Source organism: Ahaetulla prasina, chromosome 3 (assembly GCF_028640845.1).
Source record: "Ahaetulla prasina isolate Xishuangbanna chromosome 3, ASM2864084v1, whole genome shotgun sequence".
NCBI classification, from domain to species: Eukaryota; Metazoa; Chordata; class Lepidosauria; order Squamata; family Colubridae; genus Ahaetulla; species Ahaetulla prasina.
Genome location: NC_080541.1, coordinates 43,458,596 through 43,484,936, shown reverse-complemented (window position 1 = coordinate 43,484,936; position 26,341 = coordinate 43,458,596). Strand labels below are relative to the sequence as shown.

The 26,341-nt window shown below is 36.7% G+C and overlaps 1 protein-coding gene across 1 annotated transcript in view; it reads right to left on the bottom strand.

The window, feature by feature from the left end:
• The window catches only part of SLCO5A1 (solute carrier organic anion transporter family member 5A1), a 43,031-nt gene extending 18,813 nt beyond the window's left edge, over window positions 1–24,218 (bottom strand). The window contains exons 1-5 of the mRNA XM_058177238.1: window positions 24,059–24,218; window positions 20,970–22,449; window positions 8,567–8,699; window positions 7,380–7,603; window positions 3,574–3,738 (exon numbers count right to left, since the gene is read on the bottom strand). Coding sequence (XP_058033221.1) covers window positions 3,574–3,738; window positions 7,380–7,603; window positions 8,567–8,699; window positions 20,970–21,924 — 1,477 coding nt within the window. The 5' untranslated portion in view covers window positions 21,925–22,449; window positions 24,059–24,218. The remainder of the gene's footprint in view (window positions 1–3,573; window positions 3,739–7,379; window positions 7,604–8,566; window positions 8,700–20,969; window positions 22,450–24,058) is intronic.
• Window positions 24,219–26,341: the final 2,123 nt, after the last annotated feature.

The following is a 26,341-nucleotide window of genomic DNA, read 5'->3' as shown; positions in this document are numbered from 1 at the left end:
GGGGAAAGAGGGTGTGGAACATGAGCATGCATGTGTGAGTACAAGGAGACTGGAGAAAGAATATGCTGGGCTGTAGCTCAGGGCTGCTTGGTATGCCATAAGGCTGGGGCTGCAGGAAGCCCCTGAGCCACAGCAGAGCGTGAAGGTGCAGTCTTCCTAGGAAGCTCAGAGCCTAGCCCTACTCCAGTGTGGGAAGCCCCGCCTCCTAAAAGAATGAAATATTTTGAGGAATATTAAAAAATGCAGAATATTATATTTCCCTAAATGGGAAATGGAGAAACATGTTTTACAGGCAAAAAGCAGCCCCCAAGTCTTTCTTAATAGTCCACAACAGATGCCAGCACTTAAGAGATAAAGAGCTTATTGAAAGAAGTAGTCAACTATCTAGATGACACTATTCATAAGCAAAGCAAATACTGCAGGCAGAAATTCAAGACAGGATATTTCGAAACTGCTTGCAGCAAAGTTTGACAGCTAACAAAAGCAGAGTGATAGGATTAGAAGCAGCCCTTCAACTAAGATCCAACCCAGGACAAAAGCCATTAGCCACAATAGGAATTGCCCAACACCCTTTCCGAACACAAACCCCTTCATTGCAGTCCAAACTTCAAAGTCACAGAAACCTGGGAGCTCAGATAAATAATATGCCAGAGGTTGACCAGATTAGTTCAGACAAGCACCTAGGATTTGCATTTCTTCTTTTAGCTGGCCTATAGAGCCAGCTATGACCCCTACATAACCCCTACATGACTCCATAGGAATCTGACAACAGCCAATAGAATATTAAAGGACACGTTCTTGCACAGGAACAGGAAGCTCAAATATAAAGCCCAAAGAAGGTATAAAACATACCCACTCTCAACTCCATTTTTGTCAGCTGCCATGTGGAATCACATGTGGTTCTGCTTCATCAATAAACCATATTTCCAATCAGCCTCCATGTTTCCAGTGTCTTTCTCCCAGCTTGGAACTGAACCAGATGGATATTTCTTCCAACACCAGCATGGTCCAGCAGTACAAAGGGGCTTCTTCTCACTACAGGAAGTAAACCCAGCTCACTCCCATCCATAGTTGCTCTTGCCACCCTGCACTCCATGGCCCCTGCTGATGAGGCATGCCTGCTGCCCTGGCTTTTTACATGGCCACTGCCGCCCACATAAGACCATCTTCCCCAGGTCTCGCAAGAAAACACATTGGGCAACCTAGGGAAGAAGTCAATATCTTCCCCTTTTAGGGTTCTAGGAAAACAACAATAGAATATTTACCAGCTATATGAATCTTCTTTTTAAAATGGAAGGCCTAGAAATCAAAAATCCACTTTTATAGTTTTTAATAACCAGATAAAAACCAAGCTGAACTTCTAGTAAGGTTTTTAAATATCTTATCAAAATTATGTAATTAATAATATGTATGAACTGCAAGACAAATCTTTCTAAAAATAGCATTCAGTTATGCTGTTCCTTGCTCAAAAGAAAATTCCAACTAAAACACATTGCATTTAATTTAATCATTGCATAAAGCACCCTAAAGCAAAACCAGCCTTCAGTGAGCAGATTCCTGCTTCATCCTTTGATTTGTCAAAATTCCTCAGACAGAAAACTACAGCATTTTATAAAAATTCCTTTCTGATGGCTTCTCATATATGTAACTACAATCCTTATTGTCTTTAGTACAGAATAAGGAGAATTCATTTCTTGGTAAATATACATAGGACTGGCTTCGAAAACCTATCTTAATTAGGCTGTATGTCTTTATGCATTTTAACACACACAAACATATGTTTTCACTGCAGTGGCCACTTAATACTGGTATCTGAACATGTTACAGAGCAAATCAGAAGGCTCAAATTAGCATGATCATCTTAGAAAAAAAGTGTTAAGGTTTTTCTCAAATTTCTTTTCTCCATAAAAACTGAATAACTGAATCAGCCTGTATTAATCTTATTTTAAAAGCTTTTAAAATTGTGTGTTATTGTTTAAGAACAAATTAGAACAATTTTACACTCCTACATTTCCAAACTTCCAAACTAACCATTTCCAAACTTCCATTTATACATTTTTAATCAATAAATTATAAGTCTATTTGATGTTTTTAAAAAGCTAAATACATTTGAAATAATCATACTGATGGTATTATACTGAATATTAATATTATTTTAAGACTACCATTTGGGAATAGCAAACTTATTTAATGGCAAGTGTACTGTATCGTTACCGCAAACCAAGAGATGACAAATTGTTTTTATTCATAAAACCAAAATGCCTTCAGAAAATTTAGCTTCCAGGATACAACTCCATAACCAGATTATTCAAAAAAGATTCATATTGAAATTTATGGGTTGTAAAAACTAAAGACTTTATTTTTTAATCAGAACAGTTATTTAATGATTTAAATGATCTAAGTGGTCCAAAAAACACATGAAATTACTTATTAAAATATTACTGACAATTCTATTAATTTCTTTGTTAATAAACACATTAAATTTACCTTTGTAAGGATTGACTAATTGTCTTGCCAAGAAGTAATCTGCATGAATCTTTCTTATTTACTTATGTAAATCAAATTAGCTGGCTATTAAAAACAGTTCAGGAAGTTCACATTGGATATACCTGGAACATTTTGATACTGACATATTTAACTGCTTAACTCTTTAGCTTAATGTTATTCTGTTCCAATATGTGTACGCATTTTAAGTTTTGTGGTTTTGTATGCTTCTTGGTTGAAAATAGGACAAGCATAATACATATGATTTGCTACTACATGATAACAAATATTGAAAACCTCCAACTGAAAGGCTACATCATGCTAAATACTATGGACAGCCTCAGTTGCAACTGCACCAGATATCGGATTAGCTGTTGCTAAAATAGATTTCTGGTCTCAGCCAGTTTGGCAACACTTATTTATTTTGTGTACTGCCATAATCATCAAGGACACCTGGCAATTACAAGAATAAAAACATCCTAAAGTATACTCAAAATATTATTTAAACATATATATTAAATATTCAAAGTAAGAAAATAAAAAATAGAGCAATAAAAATGTTATGATTATGTAGAGAGATCATTCATGCATGTACATTTTAGTAATAAATAAAATCCATGCAGCACTGCAAAGAGAATGAGAAAAAAACATAACTTTTAATTCTTAATATAAGAGCAAACATTTAAAGAATGTTAGTAATGGCAGAAATTTTTTCCCCTGCTACTGATGAATCTCATCCATTAAAGCACAGATCATTAGCTCTATCAGCTATTTGTAAATCTTGTAAGAACAAATCTCAGACCAAATTTTGCAAAAACGATGCCATTTTAATTTGTTAGTGTTAATAGTGTGGGTTGATCAAAAAGGCTGTTTGGTAGAAAACCAAACATCATAGTGACACAAATCCTATGTTGCTAATCCAGATGGTATCAACAACAAATTATTCATATATAAAGCGATTAAGTGTGAGACAGAGAATCTGCACATTTAAAACAATTAAGAACAGAATCCTGATTATTTTCCATTAACTTCCTTTTTATAAACTGAGGAAAATAATCCTTAAAAGATTTATTTACAGCAATATCTTACCAGTGTAGATGCTGGCATTGGAAGCTGGGATGCCAAACTGTGACTCAATGAACTTGGGGATAAAGGTAATAAAAGCAGTAACAATGGCACATTCAGCTGTGTATGACAAACTCACAAAAAGGAATGTCATGTTGCTTAAGATCCTGAAAGCTGCTCTTGGAAGTTCTATAAAAAAGACAAAAAGAAGTAAAAGAAGGACTCCTAAATGTTGTCCAGAATGGATGGGAGGCAAAGAACAATCAATGTTATCACTTAGTAAGTGGTTGCCTTCTCAAGCCATGAAGAAGTTCTTCCCAAGAATTCCACTGGATACAAAAAACAACTGCCCTCTTGTGTGTTTTCCCAAAGCATTTTGTGAGGTAGTATGTATTCCAGATTCAGAAAGTTCCAGGTTTAATTATTAGCTTCCCCACTGGAGGGGTGAGGGGTGGGGGTGGGAAGACTTTGGCATAAAGCTTCCTTATCAGTACCCTTGCCTGCCTTCCCTTTTCCTGGAATCTCTTCCTTTATTCAAATAACAATCACATACAGTAGCTGTGAGAGGATGGGGACTCCTTTAAGAAAATATATATATTAGTGACTGCTTTGACATTCCTTCTTGTAGCAAAGCAAAATGCCATGCTCAATAAATATAAAAAAATATTTTTTGCTTTCATAGTTCATGACAGAGAAATACCAAAGAATGACAGTTACATCATTCTCATTATCTCTGAACTTAAGTAGGAGAAATGAAAATGCTCCAAAAGAACAAATTCAAATTATTTCTGCTTAGGGGGAACTTTGCAGTAGACCCAGTCTTAAGTTTTATCTTACTTAAAAGTAAAGCAGTTGTTGGTCCATTTACTTATTTTTTATAGCTTTAACTAACAGAGTAGCTGGATATGTGCTATTTCAGTCATGTAACATCTCTCACTAAGACTTTTTTTAAAATCAAGTCCAATATTTCTATGTGTGGCTTAATAAGAACTGGGAGAAGCAAGGTCTTCACTATACAGAGACATATAATGTTTCATAATTAAATACAAATTCAAACAGAGATAGTCCTCAACTTACAGTTCATTTAGTGACTGTTTGAAGTTACAACAGCATTGAAAAAAATGACTTATGAGCTTTTTTCATACTTATGATCACTGCAGCATCCCCATGGTCATGTGATCAAAACTAGAGTACTTGGCAATTGACTCATATTTATGATGGTTGCAGTGTCCTGGGGTCATGTGACCACCTTTTGTAATCTTCCGACAAGCAATCAATGGGAAAACCAGATTCACTTAACAACCATGCTATTAACTTAACAACTGTGACGAGAAAGGTGGTAAAATGGGGGAAAATTTAACAAATGTCTCACTTAGCAGCAGAAATTTTGGGCTCAATTGTGGTTGTAAGTCGAGGACTACCTGTATGCATGTTTGCTTGACAAGAAACAGACTTTTCAGCTTCCTCAAATCTAATTTGACTTAGAGCTTCCTACTGTTATTTAAATAACTACCATTTCCTAATTTTATGTGGAAATGGAAACCACCTTCATGTGAGACAATTAAGAATGGTGATAAGGTAAGTCACTTTGCAAAGATTGAGGCAGACATTTGCACATTTTTTCATAGTTTATTTAAATTAGTCCAGTTGCCTTTTGGAAAAGTACCTTTAGAACAACCATGACCTGCGATGACTGAGAATCTCCATAGGTGTTGTGTCTTCAGCCCCCGAGCCAGGCCTCCTGGCAGAGAGTGACTCAGAGAGTGAGGGGGAAGAGTCAACAGGGCTTACCTCTGCAGGACCTTCCTCTCTGGCTCCGCTCCAGGTCCCAGAGGCAGACCAGGTGGAGGAGATGACGAGGCCTCTTTCTCCCGCACCTTCCCCCTCCCAGGAAATGCCTCAAGACTCAGCTGCTGACAATCAGTCCTGGTTAGATCCCAGGCATCGCAGAAAGGAGAAGCGGGAACAACAAAAGAAGGGGTGGGGCAGGCCTAGAGAGTGCTGAGTCACGGAGCCACACCCCATAGGTTATAAAAGCAGGAGGAGCTGCTCTATAGCTTCTTGTGACGGACAAAAACTGACTCTTGGAAACTTTGGCTGCAACAGTTTGAGATTAAGACTTTGGCTTCTGTTTATTTCTGAACTGCAATTACGCTGGTCTGAGGAGACAGGAGAACTTGGCAGGCAATCGCAGGTTCGTTGCCAGAACTGATATCTGTCGTCGGAGTAAATTGCTGGCAGATATAGTCAGTTCACGTGACTCTTGGTTGTGGTTGGTGGGGACAGAACAATAGGCATTGTGAAAAATAAGCAAACTATTTTTGCATATTGCATAAACCATAAAACTATGATTTATGAACAGTGCATGAGCACTGTAATGCTACCTTCTAATAAAATTAATATTGGTACATGGAATCAGGAAAAAGCAATGGGAAATATCAAGAAGGGGAGTATGATCATAGCATTTGCTTAAAGATTCATAAAGTATGTTTCTAAAACTGGGACTAATGTATGACTATGAGCAATATCTACAAACACAAATGTTGAAATTAGCCCTTCAACTTTAAGGGTTATGTCCTCATCGCTCTTCTTCTTCATTAAGCACAATTTACATATTTATCACAGAACAGTAGAGAAGCTGAGGTTTAAATGCATGATGTACACTGAGAGCCTATGCACCAAGACAAAGTCCTTGTGTGTCCAATCATACTTAGCCAATAAAGAATTCAATTCAATTCTATTCTATTCTATTCTATTCTATTCTATTCTATTCTATTCTATTATGTCCATTTTATGTTGGAGATGAAAATCTGGCTACCATGGAACCTCAGCCAGACTACCCAAATAGTTCACACAATGGAAAGAGCCCAATTTTTATCCCTACTTTTAAAAAGTGGCCAGAAAAAAGAATAGTTCAAGCTCTCTTGCACGCCACAATGAGGATGAAACTAGTGTTTCATCTTTGTTATGCCATAAATTAGCTGAAAAAGGGAGCATATGTTTTATGACTATGGTACTATATGATGAACACAGAAATTTCTATAAATATAATTTGGGGGAGAGGGATCAAAATGCAAAGCAAAACAAAAACAAAAAAAAGCATTGTAATAGTTCCCACAAAGGCAGTATAGCTCTTGACCTGGAAAAAGTTTCCTATTGTTGATTGAGGAGAATGTATTCAACCTCTTCCTTTTGTTCAGCATCCTTAGCCAAAATCTATTTTTCATAATGCTGATAAAAGCAAGAAAATAATAGATAGGATTTACATAGCTTTATGCTGAGCTTATCAGCAGTTCGAATCCCTAGTGCCGCGTAATGGGGTGAGCTCCCGTTACTTGTCTCAGCTTCTGCCAACCCAGCAGTTCAAAAATGCAAGTAGAAAAATAGGGACCACCTTTGGTGGGAAGGTAACAGCGTTCCATGTGCCTTTGGTGTTTAGTTATGCCGGCCACATGACAATGGAGACGTCTTTGGACAGTGCTGGCTCGTCAGCTTTGAAACAGAGATGAGCACTGCCCCCTAGAGTCAGGAACGACTAGCACATATGTGCGAGGGGAACCTTTACCTTAACCTTATTCAAGCTTGATAAAGGCTGTTTATAGATTACAGACTGCCCGATTAGACTTGGAGGGGCTCAATATTGATTTTTTGAGTGAAACAATTTACCCTGCAATTAATATAGAACCAATTGAACCAAAGTGTTCTACTTTAGTGCTACTTCTAAAAAAATAAATAAATATATTTTTGTATCAGTTTTCAACAACAAATGACAATTCTCTGAATTTAAGTTTCATCTTAATCTGATTTTTTTCAAGCAGGAAATTCTTTACCTTTAACATTCTTTCCAAAGCCCATTGATGTAGGAATTTCCGGGTCTAGCTCATTTTTGCAATTCACTTTTTCTTTCACAATATCATCATCACCACCTGAAACATCATCAGAGTGCATCTTTTTTTTCTTTTTCTTGTGTCGAGGTGGGAGTTTTTTGGGAAAAGCAAACATTGGAAGTATAACAAGAAGCATCACACTAGCACAAATAAGGAATCCACTCCACCTAAAATCAAAAGGTAAGAAATATCATTTACAAATAGGGTTATATTTATTACATCAAGCAGTACAATAATAGATATCACTGCCTATAAGCATACATGATGATGCAATGGTTAAAATGCATGACTGCAGGCTTCTTCTGCTGACTGCTGACTGCCAGACGATCCTGACCAGCTCGAGGCTGATTTATCCTTCCAAGGTCAGTAAAATGAGGAGCCAGATTTTTGAGGGCAATATGCTGACTCTGTAAACCGCTTAGAGGGCTATAAAGCATTGTGAAGTGGTATATAAGTCTACGTCTATTATAAACGTGAACCCTCTATAGCAGGAAGCAGAAATTTACACTTGGTGTTATTTTTTGTCCTATAAAACAATTGCCATATAAGTTATTTGAAAATCACAAAAGCTGCATCCAAAACAGATAAGCATCATATAGATGATCCTTGTTTAATGACCAGTTGCATAGCAACCATTCAGAGTTACAAGGAACATTCTATTCTATTCTATTCTATTCTATTCTATTCTATTCTATTCTATTCTATTCTATTCTACTCTACTCTACTCTATTCTACTTTATTCTATTCTATTCATCTTCCTATAATGTTGGCAAGCTGTGTCAGAAACTTACACACACAAGTAGAAACATGTAGGGTACATGTTTAAAAAATGCCAGGTGGAAAAGTAACACATCAGCTCCATTATTATTATTACTTTTTAATTTTTTTAGAGGGTAACTTTTTTAGTTTAAATATTCCCAAAATATAGAAACAGAATGATAAGTAAATGATTGTAAAGTTAGCAGCATTTGAACAATCTATACATCTGTCTTTGGCTACAACTACTCAAAACACAGCACACAAGATCAAAGAATACATGCTCAGATGTTAAATATTAGTGATCAAATGATAATCAAATGTTAAACATATTGCTCTCTTGCATATAAAACCCCCACATGGTTGCAGCTTACCAGTTACCAATGAACCGTGGGTCACTTTGGTCAATCTGAACAGTGCTTGTAGGATGTACATAAAATCCAATAAGAACTCCTCCTAATAAATATCCTGCTGCAGGACCAAGAGCTCCCATTACATACATGATAGCTATAAAAGAGGAAAGAAAATCCAAAACACATCAAACAATATGCTATTGCAATTTAACCATTTTCAAGAATAAAAGGGCAGGAGACTAAGCTGTTTCCTGGGCTTTTGTACCTCCATCACAGCTATTTGTTCTTTTTTCTGTCTTTTCCCTATATTCTAAGGAATGTTAATAAAAACCATAGTTTATAGTAAATCTTCCCTCTTTCTTAAATGCAGCTCAACTAAATAAAAAACAACAACAATTAAACATAAGGGAATAAAAACTGTGCAGTGGAACATTTAAGATTCAAGAACAAAAAGCCGCTTTGGGGGTAAGGTTGCTTAAATCAACATGTGATATCCTGGGATCCTGCTACAGTTGTGGAGGGCTGCTGCCCATTTTGGCAAATGATACAGCTGCTTTAAGGAGTTGCATACATCGTATCATTGTACCTATATTGGCTGAATACCTTTTTGCCTTAAAATCTAGAGGACGGTGCAGTCCTTCCAAAAATGGCAAATCACTGCTTGTTTATATTCCAGTTCTGTTTTGCTTGGTAAATTAAGTTGGGAAATGTCAACTGAATTTAAAAATAGCTCAATTTTTATATATGTAGAACTTTCATTCATTCACTAGCAAATGTGCCAGAAAAATTTCTTGAGCACTATAGTCATGGAAAATAAAATAAGCATTCAACTTCCAAACTCAAACTGATAGATTATATTTATGTATTATTAATAATATTTTGCCTTTCAAAACATTTTAAGTTTGGAAAAGCAAATCAACCTTCTCCAAAATTCTCAATAGCTCTGGTCTGTAAATACAGATTATTTTCCCCATTTACCCTGAATTTGATTATGTATTTTATTGAACACTGAATATTAAGTGCTATTAAGAGGTGTCTTATTAATGAATTCTATTGACAAGATAGAATGATTATCAAGTAGCATAAATAACATGGCCTTAATAAAGAAGTACAGGCGTGTATGTTTGAGTGAATAAATCTTTGTTCTAAATACCAATCTCTTTCTGTTTTACAGTACATTCTCCATCTTATACTTCCTTGTAATATCAAAAGAATACTATCATATTGACAAGAATCTGCATAATTTACATATTTCAAGTTAACCATATTTCAAGTATCATAATTTCAGGAATAAATAATACCTTGACTACCAGAATATTATTATTCATATTTATAATCAATTAAATCCAGGAGTAATTAGTGCTCTTTAGAAGGCCAGATCCTGAAGATGAAACTGAAATACTTTGGCCACCTAATGAGAAGGAAGGACTCACTGGAGAAGAGCCTAATGCTGGGAAAGATTGAGGGTAAAAGAAGAAGGGAGCGACAGAGAACGAGGTGGCTGGATGGAGTCACTGAAGCAGTAGGTGTGAGTTTAAATGGACTCCAGAGGATGGTAGAGGACAGGAAGGCCTGGAGGAATGTTGTCCATGGGGTCGCGATGGGTCGGACATGACTTCGCAACTAACAACAACAACAAAATTAACAGATAAATTGTAATTGAATGAGATACAAATTATTTGGAATAAGAACCAAATTCAAGTAAAATTGCAAATTTAAATAGCCATTGATGAAGTAATTATTTATCTACAATCGATATACAAATGTATAATCCATCTGTTAGGATGTGATTATATGTTAGATTTTAATTGTGTTTTTATATGGATTAAGAAATGTAATTAAAATCTTAACAAAGAATAACAATCCAGTCTTACACATGCTTTTGGGGAAATGAATGATAATTTCCCCAAATTGTGAAAAGAATGATAATTTTCAGCCTAAATAGAGAGATAGATTATATATACCACTTAAAAGACATGAAAAACTAACAGAATTGAGGAAAGTAATTAATAAAATCAGATATTTTCCAGACAGTTAATACAATTAAAAATTCATGGATCTAAAATAAGTTTTAAAATCATTTACATCAGGATTCAGATAAGTCACTTAAATAATATATAGCTGTACTTTGTATCTGCCACACATAACACTGCAATGTGCAGCAGCTGTTAGTCAGACATTATATAACTAAGTTTTATAGTAAGGAGAAATATTGCATAGTACTGATAAAAATAACAGATGCTGTTTCCATTTCTTTCTGTATGAAAATTATTGGGAGGTAGGTACATTCTAAATGTTCTTTTAAAATGTCCTACTAGCAATATCAGTATCTACCACTTCCCGTTAAATGAGAGTGAGCATGAGAGATATTCAACTTTTAGTGTAAAAATAAAGATTGGAAGGAGATCAGATATATTTGTCTCCAGGTTTACTGAACCTTTTTTTCAACCACCTATTTGTTGGCTCCAAGATCACCGCAGATGGGGACTGCAGCCAAGAAATTAAAAGACGCTTGCTCCTGGGGAAGAAAGCTATGGCAAATCTAGACAGCGTACTAAAAAGCAGAGACATCACCCTGCCAACAAAAGTGCGTATAGTCAAAGCTATGGTTTTCCCAGTTGCAATGTATGGCTGTGAAGGTTGGACCATAAGAAAGGCTGAGCGTCAAAGAATTGAGGCCTTTGAACTCTGGTGCTGGAGAAGACTCCTGCGAGTCCCTTGGACTGCAAGGCGAACAAACAAGTCAGTTCCAGAGGAGATCAACCCTGACTGCTCTTTAGAAGGCCAGATCCTGAAGATGAAACTGAAATACTTTGGCCACCTAATGAGAAAAAAGGATTCACTGGAGAAGAGCCTAATGCTGGGAAAGATTGAGGGCAAAAGAAGAAGGGGACGACAGAGAATGAGTGGCAGGATGGAGTCACTGAAGCAGTAGGCATGAGTTTAAATAGACTCCAGAGGATGGTAGAGGACAGGAAGGCCTGGAGGAATGTTGTCCATGGGGTTGCGATGGGTCGGACACGACTTTGCAACTAACAACAAATAAAGAAGAGCTTTTAGGCAAAAAGAAAAAAAAGATTTATTCACATTATAGAAGGGGGAAAAATGAGAGAGTGGAAAAGAGAGTGGTAAGGGAGAAATTCAGACATAAAATATCAGGAGTGAAAAGAGTATTTATATATTCTATAATATATTTAGCTTCTGGTAAGCATCCCATCAAGACAAGAAGATGGTCCACAACATAAACTCACATTGATCAGTACAGATGTAACCTTTTTTATTATTATTATAACCAGGCCTAGGCTACTGCTAGCTGAAAGTTGAAAGTCCACCTTAATGCTATTGTTTGGTGGTTGATTAATATCATTTTTTGATATTATCTGATGTTCTAAATCTGGATCTTATAAATCAATATCTCTTACTGGGTGCCAGAAAGACTATTTTTAAAACTTACATTAGTATAAAAGAAACATGCTTTCAAAAGATTACACAACTTTAAAGCAATAACAAAAATAATAAACTGGGTTTGTTTATTTGTTTGTCAAAACTCACTAAGACCTTCTGGTGAAATGTTAATTTTCCCCTTAAGTTACAATTAGCTGTCAGTAGAATGGATAAATAAGGACAGAAATATTTTTTCCCATTGGCTACAACCAAAGAAATAGACCCCAATTGGCTATTTGTCCCCTTCCAGATAAACTCTTCTTTTAGAAGAGAAGAGCAAGATAAGTTGAACTATAGAGGGAAATGCATTTAAGTATATTTGCTCTGCAACTCTAGAGGAAAAAAATATATTTTTTGAATTTGCAGCCCTCACACCTTCTTTGGTTAGCAGCTCACAAAGGTTACATTGTGAAATCATATTCTAAACAAGGGTTACAGGACATCTTGGTACCAGAAAAAGAGGTTCCGTAAATGAGGCATCTAAATTATCAAAAGGCTGAAGTCTAGATCTTGCTCCCAATTATTGTACAGCTGCTCTAAGCAGTAGACCATTTACTTTAGTCAACTATGTTTTCCAACATTCTGCATGCTTCACATAGTACAGCAGAACATTCTTGCTGACTAGATTTGATATTATGATATATAAGATCCTGGAAGACAGGTATAACAGCTTTATTCAGAAAATTTAATCAGCTGAGTTCCTCATAGTTTGCTATTCTACCCATGTATCAGTCATGACTCTTCTAATAATGTTCCTGATGGCTAAATATTGAATCTGAAACAAATAGTAAAGTTGCCGAATTCCGTACACATCAATTGCTCTACCGAGGATTATTAGATTTATATGAGAGTCATTTTGATTAGTGTTAGGGCACTGAACTAGGAGTTGGCAAGCCTGAGTTCTAATACTGTTTTAGAGAGGCTGAGTGACCTTGAGACGGTCACTCTCTTTCAGCCCTCATTACAATAAATATGGCATATGATAAAGTCTGAATATATGTGTGCAACAGAGTTAACATACATCCTTTTTTCTAGACATATCCCATATTTCATTCCTTAAATTTCCAGCTGGAGAACATTTGAAAATATTTTAAAATGCCCTGTGTTCAAGGGTAAAATAAGAACAAGGAGCACTTTGGTAAAAGCAGCCACAAGCTGCTGTGTTTTCATGTCATGTCTGTCTATACAGTAGAAGATGCTGAAAGAAGCCAGAGCAGTCAGCCCAGCAATAAAATTGTCATCCAATGACAAACAACATATATGAGTTTGTCCACGAATAGCCACCCCAGCTAATGAAGCCCTCCTTCTCTTCTATGCGTTTTCCTCACTTGCTGCCTCTAGAAGTTAGGGGAGTGAGCAAGAAATGATAATGATAGTGGCACAATTAGCTTCCAAACATTGGGGAGATGTTAAACAAGAGGTAATTCTAAAATACCTAATAGATGGGGTGTTGAGGCCATGTAAGCGCACAAAGTCATGGCAAGTAGATGGGCAACCATATTAATTCTAAATGAATGAATGAATGAATGAATGAATGAATGAATGAATGAACAATCTTCCCTTCCTTCAGTCAACACCAACTGAAATTTGTTCTTGAGACAGAAAAACCACTATTGCATGGTGCCCGCAACTCCCAAACCTTGAAACCAATCCAGAAGCACTAAAATGGATGAATCACCACAGAATTAAAATAAAATTAAAAAGTTAAAAATTAAAACAGTTTAAAAAGATGGGGGTATGCCATTAAGCCACCTCCTCCCCCCCAAGGTTGTATGACATTGTTTGTTCCTCATGCCAATTGCCAGAGCCAGGTCTTGACACCTTTCTGAAAGGCAAAAATCATGTGGCACCCCTCATCTTTGGGACAAGATGTTCCATAGAGTGCGAGCAGCAGAACAAAAGGCTTTCTTCCTGGATCCTGCCAGTTGAAATTTTGGATGGGACAGGTCAATGAAATAGGAATGTGACAGTTCCTCAATGTAACCTGGTCCCCTATGAAGAACCTTAAAGATAATAACCAACACTTCAAATTGAATCCAGGAAGAAACTGATACCCAATGCAGCAGAGATGTTACATGTACAACCCTACATACATGCCCAAATACACATACACAAACATACACCAACAGACAATAGCAGTATCAGAGCCCCTACTGCAGTATGGTTGTTAATTCAATTTTCTTGCCTAAAGTTGAAAAATGACAATCTCAGAAAAAACACCAAAAAGTCCCTTGGCATCTTACAAACAAATTTATTGTGGCATCAGCTACTCTGGCCCACAGCTATCCTTCCAGTTTTTGAAAAGACTGATCTTACTGTCTGTTTATCTTCTTCAAGCTAAATATTTATACTATCTGTTATCCTCTTCAACTTAAAACTACTGTCTGGTTTATCCTCTTCAAACTAACTGCTAGAAAGACAGTATTACTGCTACATGAAAATGATAAATCACATTAAGTGAAACAAAAGCCTAAAAAATAAAATCACTTTATGATTCTGTCTAAATTGTGAATATGTGCCACTGTGATCCTGAGATCACTGTGATCCTGAGATCACAGACTGTATCAGCATGAAAAAATAAGCATAATTAATTCTGATTTTAGAGGGACAAAGTATGATTACTTTAATCTGCATAAAAACTATAAACTCTAATATCCCTCCTTGCTGGTGTTCTGAAGGGTGTTTCTGGCTTTTGCCCAAGCCTTTAGCAAGGATGACTGAAATCCCCTTTGGATTACCGGTATATGGGTCTGTTCTTTTTCATTTCTGCATGGCTTTATAATCTTTGCTATCTTTTACTCCTTTATTTTCATTAATTGTGGTAATTTTTCTCCCTCCTGTTAATACTCTTTTAATCTATGAAGCACATAGATTTGTTCACAGAATTGGGAGTTGTGCAGAATATAAGTTATAAACAAACAAACAAACAAACAAAACAAACAAATCCCTCTTGGAAAGATCCATAATCATCCAAAACTGAAAATCATTTTTGCAGTATTGATGTTAATTTGTTCTCCCATGCAGGCAGAGTTCATGTGGATTAGCAGAAGAGTTATCCAAAGGTTGAACTCTTTTTTTATACTTTAGGAGGTTGAATTTTATATAGCCAGCCTTTTAACTATAGTTATTAATCTCTCTGTACTATGTGTAAGACTAGTAAAAAGTCCAGAAAAAACATGGTTGTGTACATGTGTCACTGTATGTGTATGTGCAAACACACACGCACATCAGCTATGGAACCAGACATTTTATTAGCATTTTCCATCTCAGTAATCCTATTTGCAAAACAAAACAAATGATCAAAATGATCAAAAAATACAGAAAAAAATAGACTATGACACTAGCAATATTTGGGATGTGTTGAAAGTTAAAGATAGAGGTTCTTAACTGAATAAGAAACTACTGGAGGTTGTAAAGGTATGTATCTATAGGGTGCTACAGTATACATCAAAATAAAAGAACCTGGTGGATATTCCTTCTTCATGAATTTATTCTTTCAGGTGCCCCAGCGTTTTCTTAGAATTCAACCTGATTCATGAGTCCAAAATATATGCAGGTAGTCCTCAACTTACCAAAACTGAGCCCAACATTTCTGTTGCTAAGTGAGACATTTGTTAAGTGAGTTTTGCTCCATTTTACAACCTTTCTTGCCACAATTGTTAATCACTGCAGCTGTTAAGTTAACATAATTAAGTGAATCTGGCTTCCCAATTGACTTTGCTTGTCAGGTTACAAAAGGTGATCACATGATCCCCAGACACTGCAACCATCATACATATGAGTCAGTTACCAAGAATCTGAATTTTGATCATGTGACCATGGGAATGCTGCAATGATCATAAGTGTGAAAAATGGTCATAATTCACTTTTTTCAGTGCTGTTGTAACTTCAAATGTGACTAAATGAACTGTTGTAAGTTGAGGACTGCCTGTACTCATACAAAAATGTGACAAATGGAATATTTGGGATATCAGGCAGGGGTAGCACCTCTGGAGGGGGCCAATATCACATCCTTTTTCTAGAGTGATTCGTTCAGATACACAGTAAATGAGTCAACCAAGGGATGATGAATAACCATCAAGTATATTTTTTAAAAGAGAATACACAGTCAGAAATATTAAACAGCTTGAACTTGTATATCCGAATAGGATTAAATATATTAAGAGAAAAGTACAGTAGTGGCCAAAATTGTGGAAACCTTTTGGAAAAAGTGTATTTTTGAGGTTTGATGCTAATAATACCGCTTTTTTGGGAGTTTCAAGATAATCATATTCCACTGCTGGAATGGCTTTGGAATAGCCCAGACCTTACCCCAATTGTAAATCTATGGAGCCGACTAAAGAAACTTGTTAGTCAGAAGCGACCCAGCAACAAAACCCAGTTAATACAAGCAATCATTCAATCGTGGTTTCACATTATAACAGCTGCAGAACTAAAAGACTTTGTTCACTCCATGGGAAGACATTGTAAGGCCACAATTCATGCTAAAGGTTACCCAACTAAGGATTAACTGACATGATAATTTTTGTATATCTTGTTTTTTCTAAGTGTCTCACTTTTCTTTATACTGTAAATGCTATTCTAATAGCAAATCCTTCATAAAAGTTATTGAATTACATTCTTGATTAAATTATCTTTCCATTGATATATAATTTTATGGTACTACTGCAAAAAAAAAAGTGGTGTTATTAGCTAGTTTTAGAAAACACACTTTTTCCCAAAAGATTTCCACAATTTTGGCCACTACTGTATGTCAAACAGTATGTTTCATGAACTCATAGCTGATAGTGAAGTTATAATGAAGAAATGAATACGGTAAGTTATTTTCTTTCCTTGGTCTCAGGACAATAACTGCTGCAGATGTTAAAAAAAAAGATTAATGCTTGAAAGCAAGGTAATGATGAAACACAGTAAGGATCAAGGCATATATATATGACAACAAAAATCAGAATTGTTAAAACAATGATAATGTAACATACAGCAAAGAAACACAACCACAGAGTGAGAAAAAGAGGCACATTTTTGAATTATGAATTGGTAATTGGCATATTTTTGAATTATGAATTGACAGTAAATCAGACATTTACTGAGAGAGTTCCATAAACTGCAATTGCTCCTGAATGAAATAAAGACTGACAGCACCACTTGGGTGGTAATTAGCAAGAAACTCACAGACTCTAGCAGATGATGTAAATAGATAACAATTAGAAACAACTCTTCTTGACAGCCTGAGCTAAGTACTGTATAGGAAATGAAAGACAACAGATAAACTTGAGTGGATGCCATCAAACAAATTTGAGGACTTGTAAAAACTAATTATTACTGTAAATAGAATGAAATGTCGGCAATCTGCCCTTGCAATCACCAGAACTAAGTCAATTTGATAGCACCTAACAAACTATATACACACCCCAGACTTTAAGTAGAAGAAAGGGAAATGGTAATGAACAGTGGCAGAATCCATGAACCTAGCTAGAGCTCACGGTCTGTGAATAAAGCTTACATTAAAATCCTTCCTAACTCTTCTGAGTGTCTGACGTAGTTCCATCTGTCCTGATCCCAAAGTATTAGTAATGTCTTGCAGAGTCATAATGAACAGGAATTTGATTCAGTGAGGTTAGAAGGCCATGGTACTTGGGAGTAAAGGAACACCAGCTAACTGGTACCAGATGGCTATAGGAGGCTTGGTACTGAATATCAGAGTACAATTTATTAGACAGGATATTGGAAACAATTTTTACAAATTACCCATCCTGTCAAGTCATGGACTGGATTCTGATTAGTCTCTTGCTTAAGGTATATTGAGTGGGACAAATCATGTTCTTCCAGTCTCAGGTGTATGAGCAGTGTTCTCCTTCCTAAGTCTGCAGAAATAATAACTCTCCTTGATTTATCCTTTAAATGTTAAACAGTTTTTAAAAATATAGACTAAAGGTAGTCCTCAATTTACAAGCAGTCATTTAGCAACTGTTTGAAATTATGACAGATGTACCTTACGATCCAGATTTGAAGTTCCAATGGTCAGGTGGTCAGTTCCAACATCATGTGACCAAACTTTGGGCACTTGGCAACATGCCCAACTCACAACTCCCAGTTTTTAGCTTGGAATCTTAAACACACCAAACTAGCTACTAGAATATTTTTTCACAAACTGCCATGGTTGCTTTACCTAGTTATCTGTACCCATTTTATTACTGCTGTTGTTTATTATTGCTTTTAAGGCTGTGCAAAAATTTAAAGAGTATTTCATGGAATGTACTGAAAAGAATGAATCTCATTTCCACTGATGAATCGATGCATTGAGGCAGCAGCATCCTATGGACAGCTTCAAGGAGCTTCTTCAAAAGTTCTCCTGGGCCATATTCACACATACACGTATATGAACATATATGTTTGACTATTTTACTATAGGTAATCCTCAACCTATGAGTATAATTGGGACAAGAACTACTGTTGTTAAGAAATGTGGTCACTAAACAAGTTATGCCCTCTTTTACAATATTTGTTGCCATAGTCATTAAGCAAATCACATGGATGCTAAGCAAATCCTGTATCCTCTATTGACTTTGCTTGTTGAAAGCTGCTTGGGAAGGTTGCAAATGGTTAGTTAGCACATGATCCTGGGATGCTGCAACCATTATAAATACATGTCACTTGCCATGGGCTCATGACTTCTGGAAACTGAGATGCTCATAGTGAGGAGCAGTTTTAAGTCACTTTTTAATGCCATCTTAACTTTTAAAGTTGTTAATGAAATGGTTATAAGCCAAAGACTGCCTGTATTTCAGTTCAAGCAGAAGTTATTTTTTTCTTTCTTTGAATATTTACAAGCAAAAAATCTGAGAAAGCTTCTGAAGCAGCTATTCCAAGTTTCAATGTCCTGCTTCAATATCCAGGGATATATATTTTGAGTACTTAGCACAGCACAAACATTGCTATTTTCTTGTTTGGAATGTTCTTCGATTCTTTTAAAATTTAAAGACTGTGTAGAAGTTCTTGAAACAAAACTAGAGCAGAATGAATAGATGTTACTATGAATTTATGATATTCAGATTGGAATTAAAGGTAAAGGTTCCCCTCGCACATATGTGCTAGTCGTTCCTGACTTTAGGGGGCAGTGCTCATCTCCGTTTCAAAGCCGAAGAGCCAGTGCTGTCCGAAGACGTCTACAGATTTGATCAGGGGGAAAAAGGAGGAAACATAGGTTGCTTTATTCCCTATCATTTGTGTAAAAACAAACTAGATTTTCATTTGTCCCCTTAAGAAAAAAAGTGTTCAAAACGTTTTTTTGTTTTTAAACAAATGTAATATTTTACAATTTTTTTAAAGGAAAGTTCAGGCGGGGGTGGGGTGGGAGATTATTAGATGAACTCAAGCATTCCATTGTGCAGGTCTTTATGTAACTAAAACTATGGTCATTATGTTCTGTACCCTTTTTAATTTAATCAATAGTGTGAATATAAACAATTATTGTGGAATGGAAGCTCAGTGGTTTAACATCTGTTTCGAAAAGTTAACACTAAATTCTTTTTCCAAGTAAAAAAACCTGGGTAGCTATTTCTAGTTGACCTTGGGGGGAAATAGAAAACTTGACAAGAATTTTCTAAGTGACTTTTAGATATATAGAGTAAGAACTAAAAAAAAATTGAAAACATTTGACTCTACTAAATATTGTTACAATTTTGATTGCTTAATCCAACACAGTAATAAAATAAATGTCTGACAAATAAATCCAACACAGTAATACGAAAAACGCCTTATCAAATATAATATCTAAACAAGAATTACAAAGATTCTAGTGGTGCATTTCATGAAGGAGGTCATAAAACTCAGAAAAACTGGTTTATAATGCTTAATTTATTGCCCATGCATACATTAACACCTTTCAGATCTAATTAACTGAATGATTATCAACGTGAAATGTTATTTTCCTGGAATAAATCCACTGAGTAGTTGTCCATGCTTCAGAAAAAAATACATACATGTATCGAAAATAAATCTCAGAAGTTAATTTCTGATACAGTTTTATATTTGATGAATACATTTTGTTCTTAAGACCAGATTTACTTTATATCACTATTGCAATACAATAGTTGGGATCTGGGACACACAGAGAGAAAGAGCTTTACCAACAGCATTTTTAACTATCTTTAATATTCCTTGCTTCAAGAGATCAAAATTCTACTCGAACAGGACTTTTATCAGGAACTACTGTATTTAAAAGTTCAGAAACTACCTAAAATTCTTCCTACTGTATTTTAAAACTCAGGATCTAAAACTCTGCGTAATTCATGGACGTTATGCAACTTACACTGTAAATTATGTGTCAACAATGTATTGAAAATTATATTACCACTCTCAGATTTTTAACCAGGTACCATAATATCTGTTATTGCATAAAATATCTGTTTATTGTTATAAAATATTATTTTATATTTGTTTGTATATGCATTAAAATACATGATAAAATTGCTTAAATATAAACTGCTTTAAACATTTTAATGAAAATATAAATATTATATGCACATATACATACATATATACATATACATATATATATATATATATATATATATATATATATATATATATATATATATATATATATATATATATATATATATATATATGGAGAGAGAGAAACACACAACACAGAGGGAGGAGAGGGGAGGGAAATGGAGGGAAATCCATTGGAAAGGAAACAATTTTGTATTCCATTCCCCTCATGAAAGAGATAAGTATCACTTCAATTGTTTCCATAGATATGGAAGAAAATACAGGGTACAAGAGATAATGGAAGTTTTAGAAGATTAAGTAACAGCTATTGAAGTCTTTATTCTGGCAAATATTAGCTACTCTGTCTGTCTATCTAAACATTCAAATATATTTAAAGCTGCTGCATTGGTTTGGGAGCTTTAAAGTAGAAGTTGGCCTCCTTTCAAAATAATAACACAAAAATCTGGACAAATAGCAACCTTACCTAGATAGAGTGATGAGTTTTCTTTCTTGACATTGTCATCCAAGTAGGTTGGTCCTAGAGTGTAGATAGGTGTGGAGCCCATTCCAATGAGAATTTGGGCACAAATAAACAAAACTACATAGAGTGAGTGGCCATTTCCACGTGAATTCTTCATACAGCCTGCTGATTCCAGGTGCCCTTTCATTGAATTATTTCCAGTCAAACACAAGCCATCATTAGAAACAGAGGAGTTTAATTCCTGGATTTGATATGGTGCAGAGATGAAATGAGGTAAAGAAAATACGGCAGCCCCAAGAGCAATAAATAACCCCCCAACAGCAAGCCACAGAGGCCTTCGCCCTTGCCCACCAAAATAACTGATGAAAACCACTACTAAAAGGCTGCCAATATCAAAGCAACTGACCAACAGTCCAGATTCCGAGCTTTTCAGGCTATATCTTCTCTCAATGGTAGTGATAACACTACTCAGGTAACCAGAGACCATTAGTGACTGAATGAAAGTCAGGAAACACATACATATCAAAAAGAATCGAGAGTCTGTCAATACTATAGCAACGTATTTTCTACCAGGCATTACTAGCAGTGTGGAAGCTGGTGACACACCATTACTTAATCTAGGAGTCTTGTTGCAATCATTTCTTTCAGTGTAATTCCCCATTCTCGAAAAGCTGGAAGGTGTAAAAGACAACACTGTCTTGGAAGAAGTAGCAGTAGCATTACTGTGATGTGCTGATATATTGGGGTCAAGGCCACACCTCTGATCAGAGTCCCCCTGCAAACTCTGTAAGAAGTTCTTTTTGGCTGCGATGAGAGCACTTTGTGTGGTATTAATCTGTGGAACAGACCCATTCAGAACTGGCAAGCTTTTGGACCGAGAATTCTTATCTTGTTTTTCTAGTTGCTCCTCTCCAAGAGAGTTTGGATGCTGGTGCTTTATTATTCCTGATAAAAGCATGCTGAGAGCAAGCTTGGTTTGGGCTGAATTACTAATTCCCTGTTATATGCATGACCTTGGTCAAATTTATGCTTTTTTCAGCTCAAGAACAATCATCCTCTATGGCTTTCCAGATCTCTCCAAGCCACTCTGGGGAAAAAAGATCCTACAATTCAACCCTATTACATGAACACATGAGAGCACATGTCCAGCAGATTTTATTGTAGTTCCATACTTCTTAACACTGCTCTCCTCTGCCAGCAGCTGACCTTTAAACAAAGTGAACTGGACCACTCCCCCTCAGCAGACTCGTTCCCACATGGCTCCTAATGATGCCCTGCCATTCTAGATGAGGGTCCTTGACTGCCTGCATCATTGGCAATAAGACTGTAGATTCTGAAGATGTACTATTCCTGTTTCCGCGTTAAAGTCTTCAGATGACATGTCTATCAATGCAGAGGGAGGGGGAGAGAAATCATGCACAGAAGGTCAGCATGCTGCTTTTGTCTTCTCACAGTAGTAGTTCCCAGCTGCTGCTCCCTGAGGCTAGAAAAGAACAGACTATAATCAGGCTCTCACCTCAGAATAGAAACACAGAATGGCTGGAATCCCTGATCTCCATTAAAATCCCTCTCCTAATTGTTTAAACCCTGTTTAAGTCTGGATCAATCTTAATATTCTAAAAAGCATGTCATTTATATACATTCATGTATAATCTGTCCTGCCACATTAAAAAGTAAGGAGATATTTGAGGACAACACTAAGTAAAGGGTTTTTTCCCCCATTTTTTATAACATCTAACACACAAACATCAAGCAATTAATACTTTTAATTTATTTCTACTACTTCCAGAGCAAAACCTGACACACAAACTGCTTTATTTTTAACAGCTAAAATTAAAAGACAGAATAAATATTCAATTATAAATATTAGTACAACAGATTGTCTGAACACAAGTCACAATTTGTTCCAGATACAAAAGGCTGGGGTTTTAGGAAACTCCCCAAAACAGGGAACAAAATAATACTGTGAAAACAAAGAGCTTCTGAACTGCATGCAAAACAACGAAATACAATTTTAAACATGTATTTTAAATGCTTGGAGCACATTCACCTCCAGCACAATGGGATGCAGAACAGAAGAAATTGCCTAAGAGAAGAAAATGAGCATTTGTATCTCCGCCTTAAAAAAAAAAAAAAAGAGGACTACCAGATCTGCAAAAAGCCAGACAATCACAAAGAAGACAACATCACATTTTCTTATTTGTTTGGGGGTTTGTTTGTTTGTTAGATAGCCCAGATCCAATAGCCCTATTAAATAAACAGCAACATTCCAGCCTTGGTGTGCATCTGCTGAGCTGTGTGTAAGACATTGTCTGGCACTGGAATTAAAAAACAAACAAACTAAAAAAAAACCCCAAACCGTCTTGGGAAACCCAGTGAAAGCGAAGAAAATCAATTAACCCAACCTCTACCATTTGCATGCAAGCAGCCGGAATAAACGCCGCTCCCCCATACAAACGCGCCTCTGCCATAAGGAGAACTGCTTATACACCCGCAGCGCGCACACATCTTATCCTCTGGGCGCTTAGACATCCCGACCAATCCCAAGCCCGTTTACTCTGAAGTAAGTCCCACAGACTTCATTGGCAGTGAAGTGAGCCTACGGCCATAACCTTAAAAAGCACCCCAGATGACCTCTATTTCCATAATCCTCTGCCATCCTCCCCATCAGCTTCATAATTTCCTCTGCCCTGAACTGCCAGTCTCTTTAAAACCTAAAGGCTCGCGAGCGGGAATGCGGAGGGGGGGGGGGGACAAACCGCTCATGTAACGACCGTCAGAGGCAGAAACTGCCTCAGTTTTCCCTTTGTTCTCCTGCCTTGTCGGTTGGACTCGCTCCTCCGAGGCAGCCCGAAGTCCAAAACTTTAAGCTTTTTTTTCCCCTAGGAAGGCAGAGCTGGGAGTTCAGGCGGACCCACAAAGGGGACGGCGGAGGCGGGAGAAGGCAGGAAAAAAAATGAAGGAATATATAATAATTACAAAGAAGAGCAATAATAATATATTTTTTTTAAATAAAAAGGATCCTCGTCATGCAAAGTATGCCAGCCAGCGGGCAGCCTTCGGTGCTGATGAGGAATTTACGAATTACTCACTCAGCTCGGTTGCACGTCTCGCAAGAGAAGCGGGGCGGGAGGCGAGCGGCCGGACCGGCGGCTCCGACTGGGTGGTTCCCAGATGCGGATAACGATCTCGACGTCAACCCACCCCCACCTCATACGCGAGCCTGCCCGGCCAGATCCGACCGAATGTGGAGCTCCCACCATTCCAAAAGCGAGGCCGTGCGGTCGGCGCAGGCGCACTTCACTTCGTTCTTGGCTCCCTAGCTCTGGGCACCTGCTCCTGCCGCTCTCTTGAAGAAGGACGCTCGCGAGCTCCCGCGAAGACGGTTGCAAGAACGGAATTCCGAGTTTAAGCCGTCGCGCGCCCGGACTCGTGTCTCTCCCTCCTTGTGGCTCCGGTTTTTACCGTGCCCGCGACCTCTCCTTGACACCTGAATTTCCCAAGGCACAGTTCAGGGAACGACCTGCGCCTTTCTGGTGGCTCAGGTTCTCAGGATGCGGAGGATACCAATTCAAATTCAAAGAGGGGATGCATAAGCGCACCAACGTGCCTAGCGTCCCTGCCCTAATGTCCCTTTTTATTCATATCCATTTCATGTATTAGTAATCATGTTTATACTTTTATCTTTTACCTTATATATGCTTGACAAATAAATAGATATAAATAAATAAATAAACAAATTCAGGACAACTGAAGGGTACCATGTTAGTCTGGGATCAAAGCCACTGGAGGGGTTTTTTTTTTTAAAAAAATATTTTTAATAAAACAAGCATTAATTTAAAAAAAAATATTGGGTGGGGGATGAAAGTGCAAACAAGAAAGATAGGGAGGGGAAGGACATTTTATACTTAAAAATAGTCCCTGGTTTACCAACCAATTCACTACTATTAAATAATACATTGTAAAGTATTGCAGAATCTCTGCCATAGTTACAAATATTGCTGCTCTTTTGATTAATAGAGACTATAGGTATAGATTTACAACCACAATTGAGCCCAAAATCTCTGTTGCTAATTGGACATTTGTTAAGTGAATTTTACAATCTTTCTTGTCACATGTGTTAGGTGAATTACAGCATTTTAATAAAACAATTGTTAAGTGAATCTGGCTTCCCTCATTGACTTTGCTTGTCAGAAGGTCACAAAAGTGGGCAACATGACCCCAGGAGACTTCAACCGTCATAAATATGAACCAGTTACCAAGCATCTGAATTTTGATTGTGTGTCCATGGGAATGCTGCAGCAGTCGTAAGTGTGAAAAAAGGTCAGTCAATTTTCAGTGCCATTGTAACTTTGAATGGTCAATAAATGAACTGTTGTAAGTCAAAGACTACCTGTATTGCCTTTTTCAAAATAGATAGAACACACATTTCCAACAGACATTGTTTGACATTTCAAATAATATCACTTTTCCAATTTCTTAATCATCTTACATTTCTGATAATACACGCATTTCAAAGATTTGGTATATACTCCCCTATTACACTAGCATCTTTAACATTTAAACATGTTCTCATAAATCTATTAATATACATTAATACATTATCTCAAGGTGCTAAATAATCACATGTCCATATAATACGGGTCAGTGACCTCTCAATTTATTACACCTCCAACATAGGAAATAGGTGTCCAGTCTTTTGAATACATTTTTAGGGAATCTAATCCACCCTAAATACAATTTTTGAAGAATTGATCTTAATCTCAAATCTATAGATAACATTTTAAAAGACATGAGGCCATTGATGTGGCTTTTTGGGAAATTCCTGTTATTTACTCCATGTCTGAAATATCCCAAAAATGTTCACTCTGAAAATATTCATGTGTTTTTGTTAGAATGCTGTTACAAGTTTTATTTATCATGCATTCCATCAAATAAAAAAAACAGTTTAGGTGTCTCTGAGCACAAAAGCATTTGATCCATATTTATCCATTTGAACATGCTTAAGCTAAAGATGAAAGGGACACGGTGGCTAAGATGCTGAGCTTGTTGATCGAAAGGTCGGCAGTTCAGCAGTTTGAATTCCTAGTGCTGCATAATGGGGTGAGCTCCTGCTACTTGTCCCAGCTTCTGACAGCCTAGCAGTTCGAAAGCATGTAAAAAATGCAAGTAGAAAAATAGGGACGACCTTTGGTGGGAAGGTAACAACATTCCATGTGCTTCTGACATTTAGACATGCTGGCCACATGACCACAGAAACGTCTTCAGACAGTGATGGCTCTTTGGCTTTGAAACGGAGATGAACACCACCCCCTAGTCAGGAACAATTAGCACATATGTGTGAGGGGAACCTTTACCTTTACCTTTAAACTGAA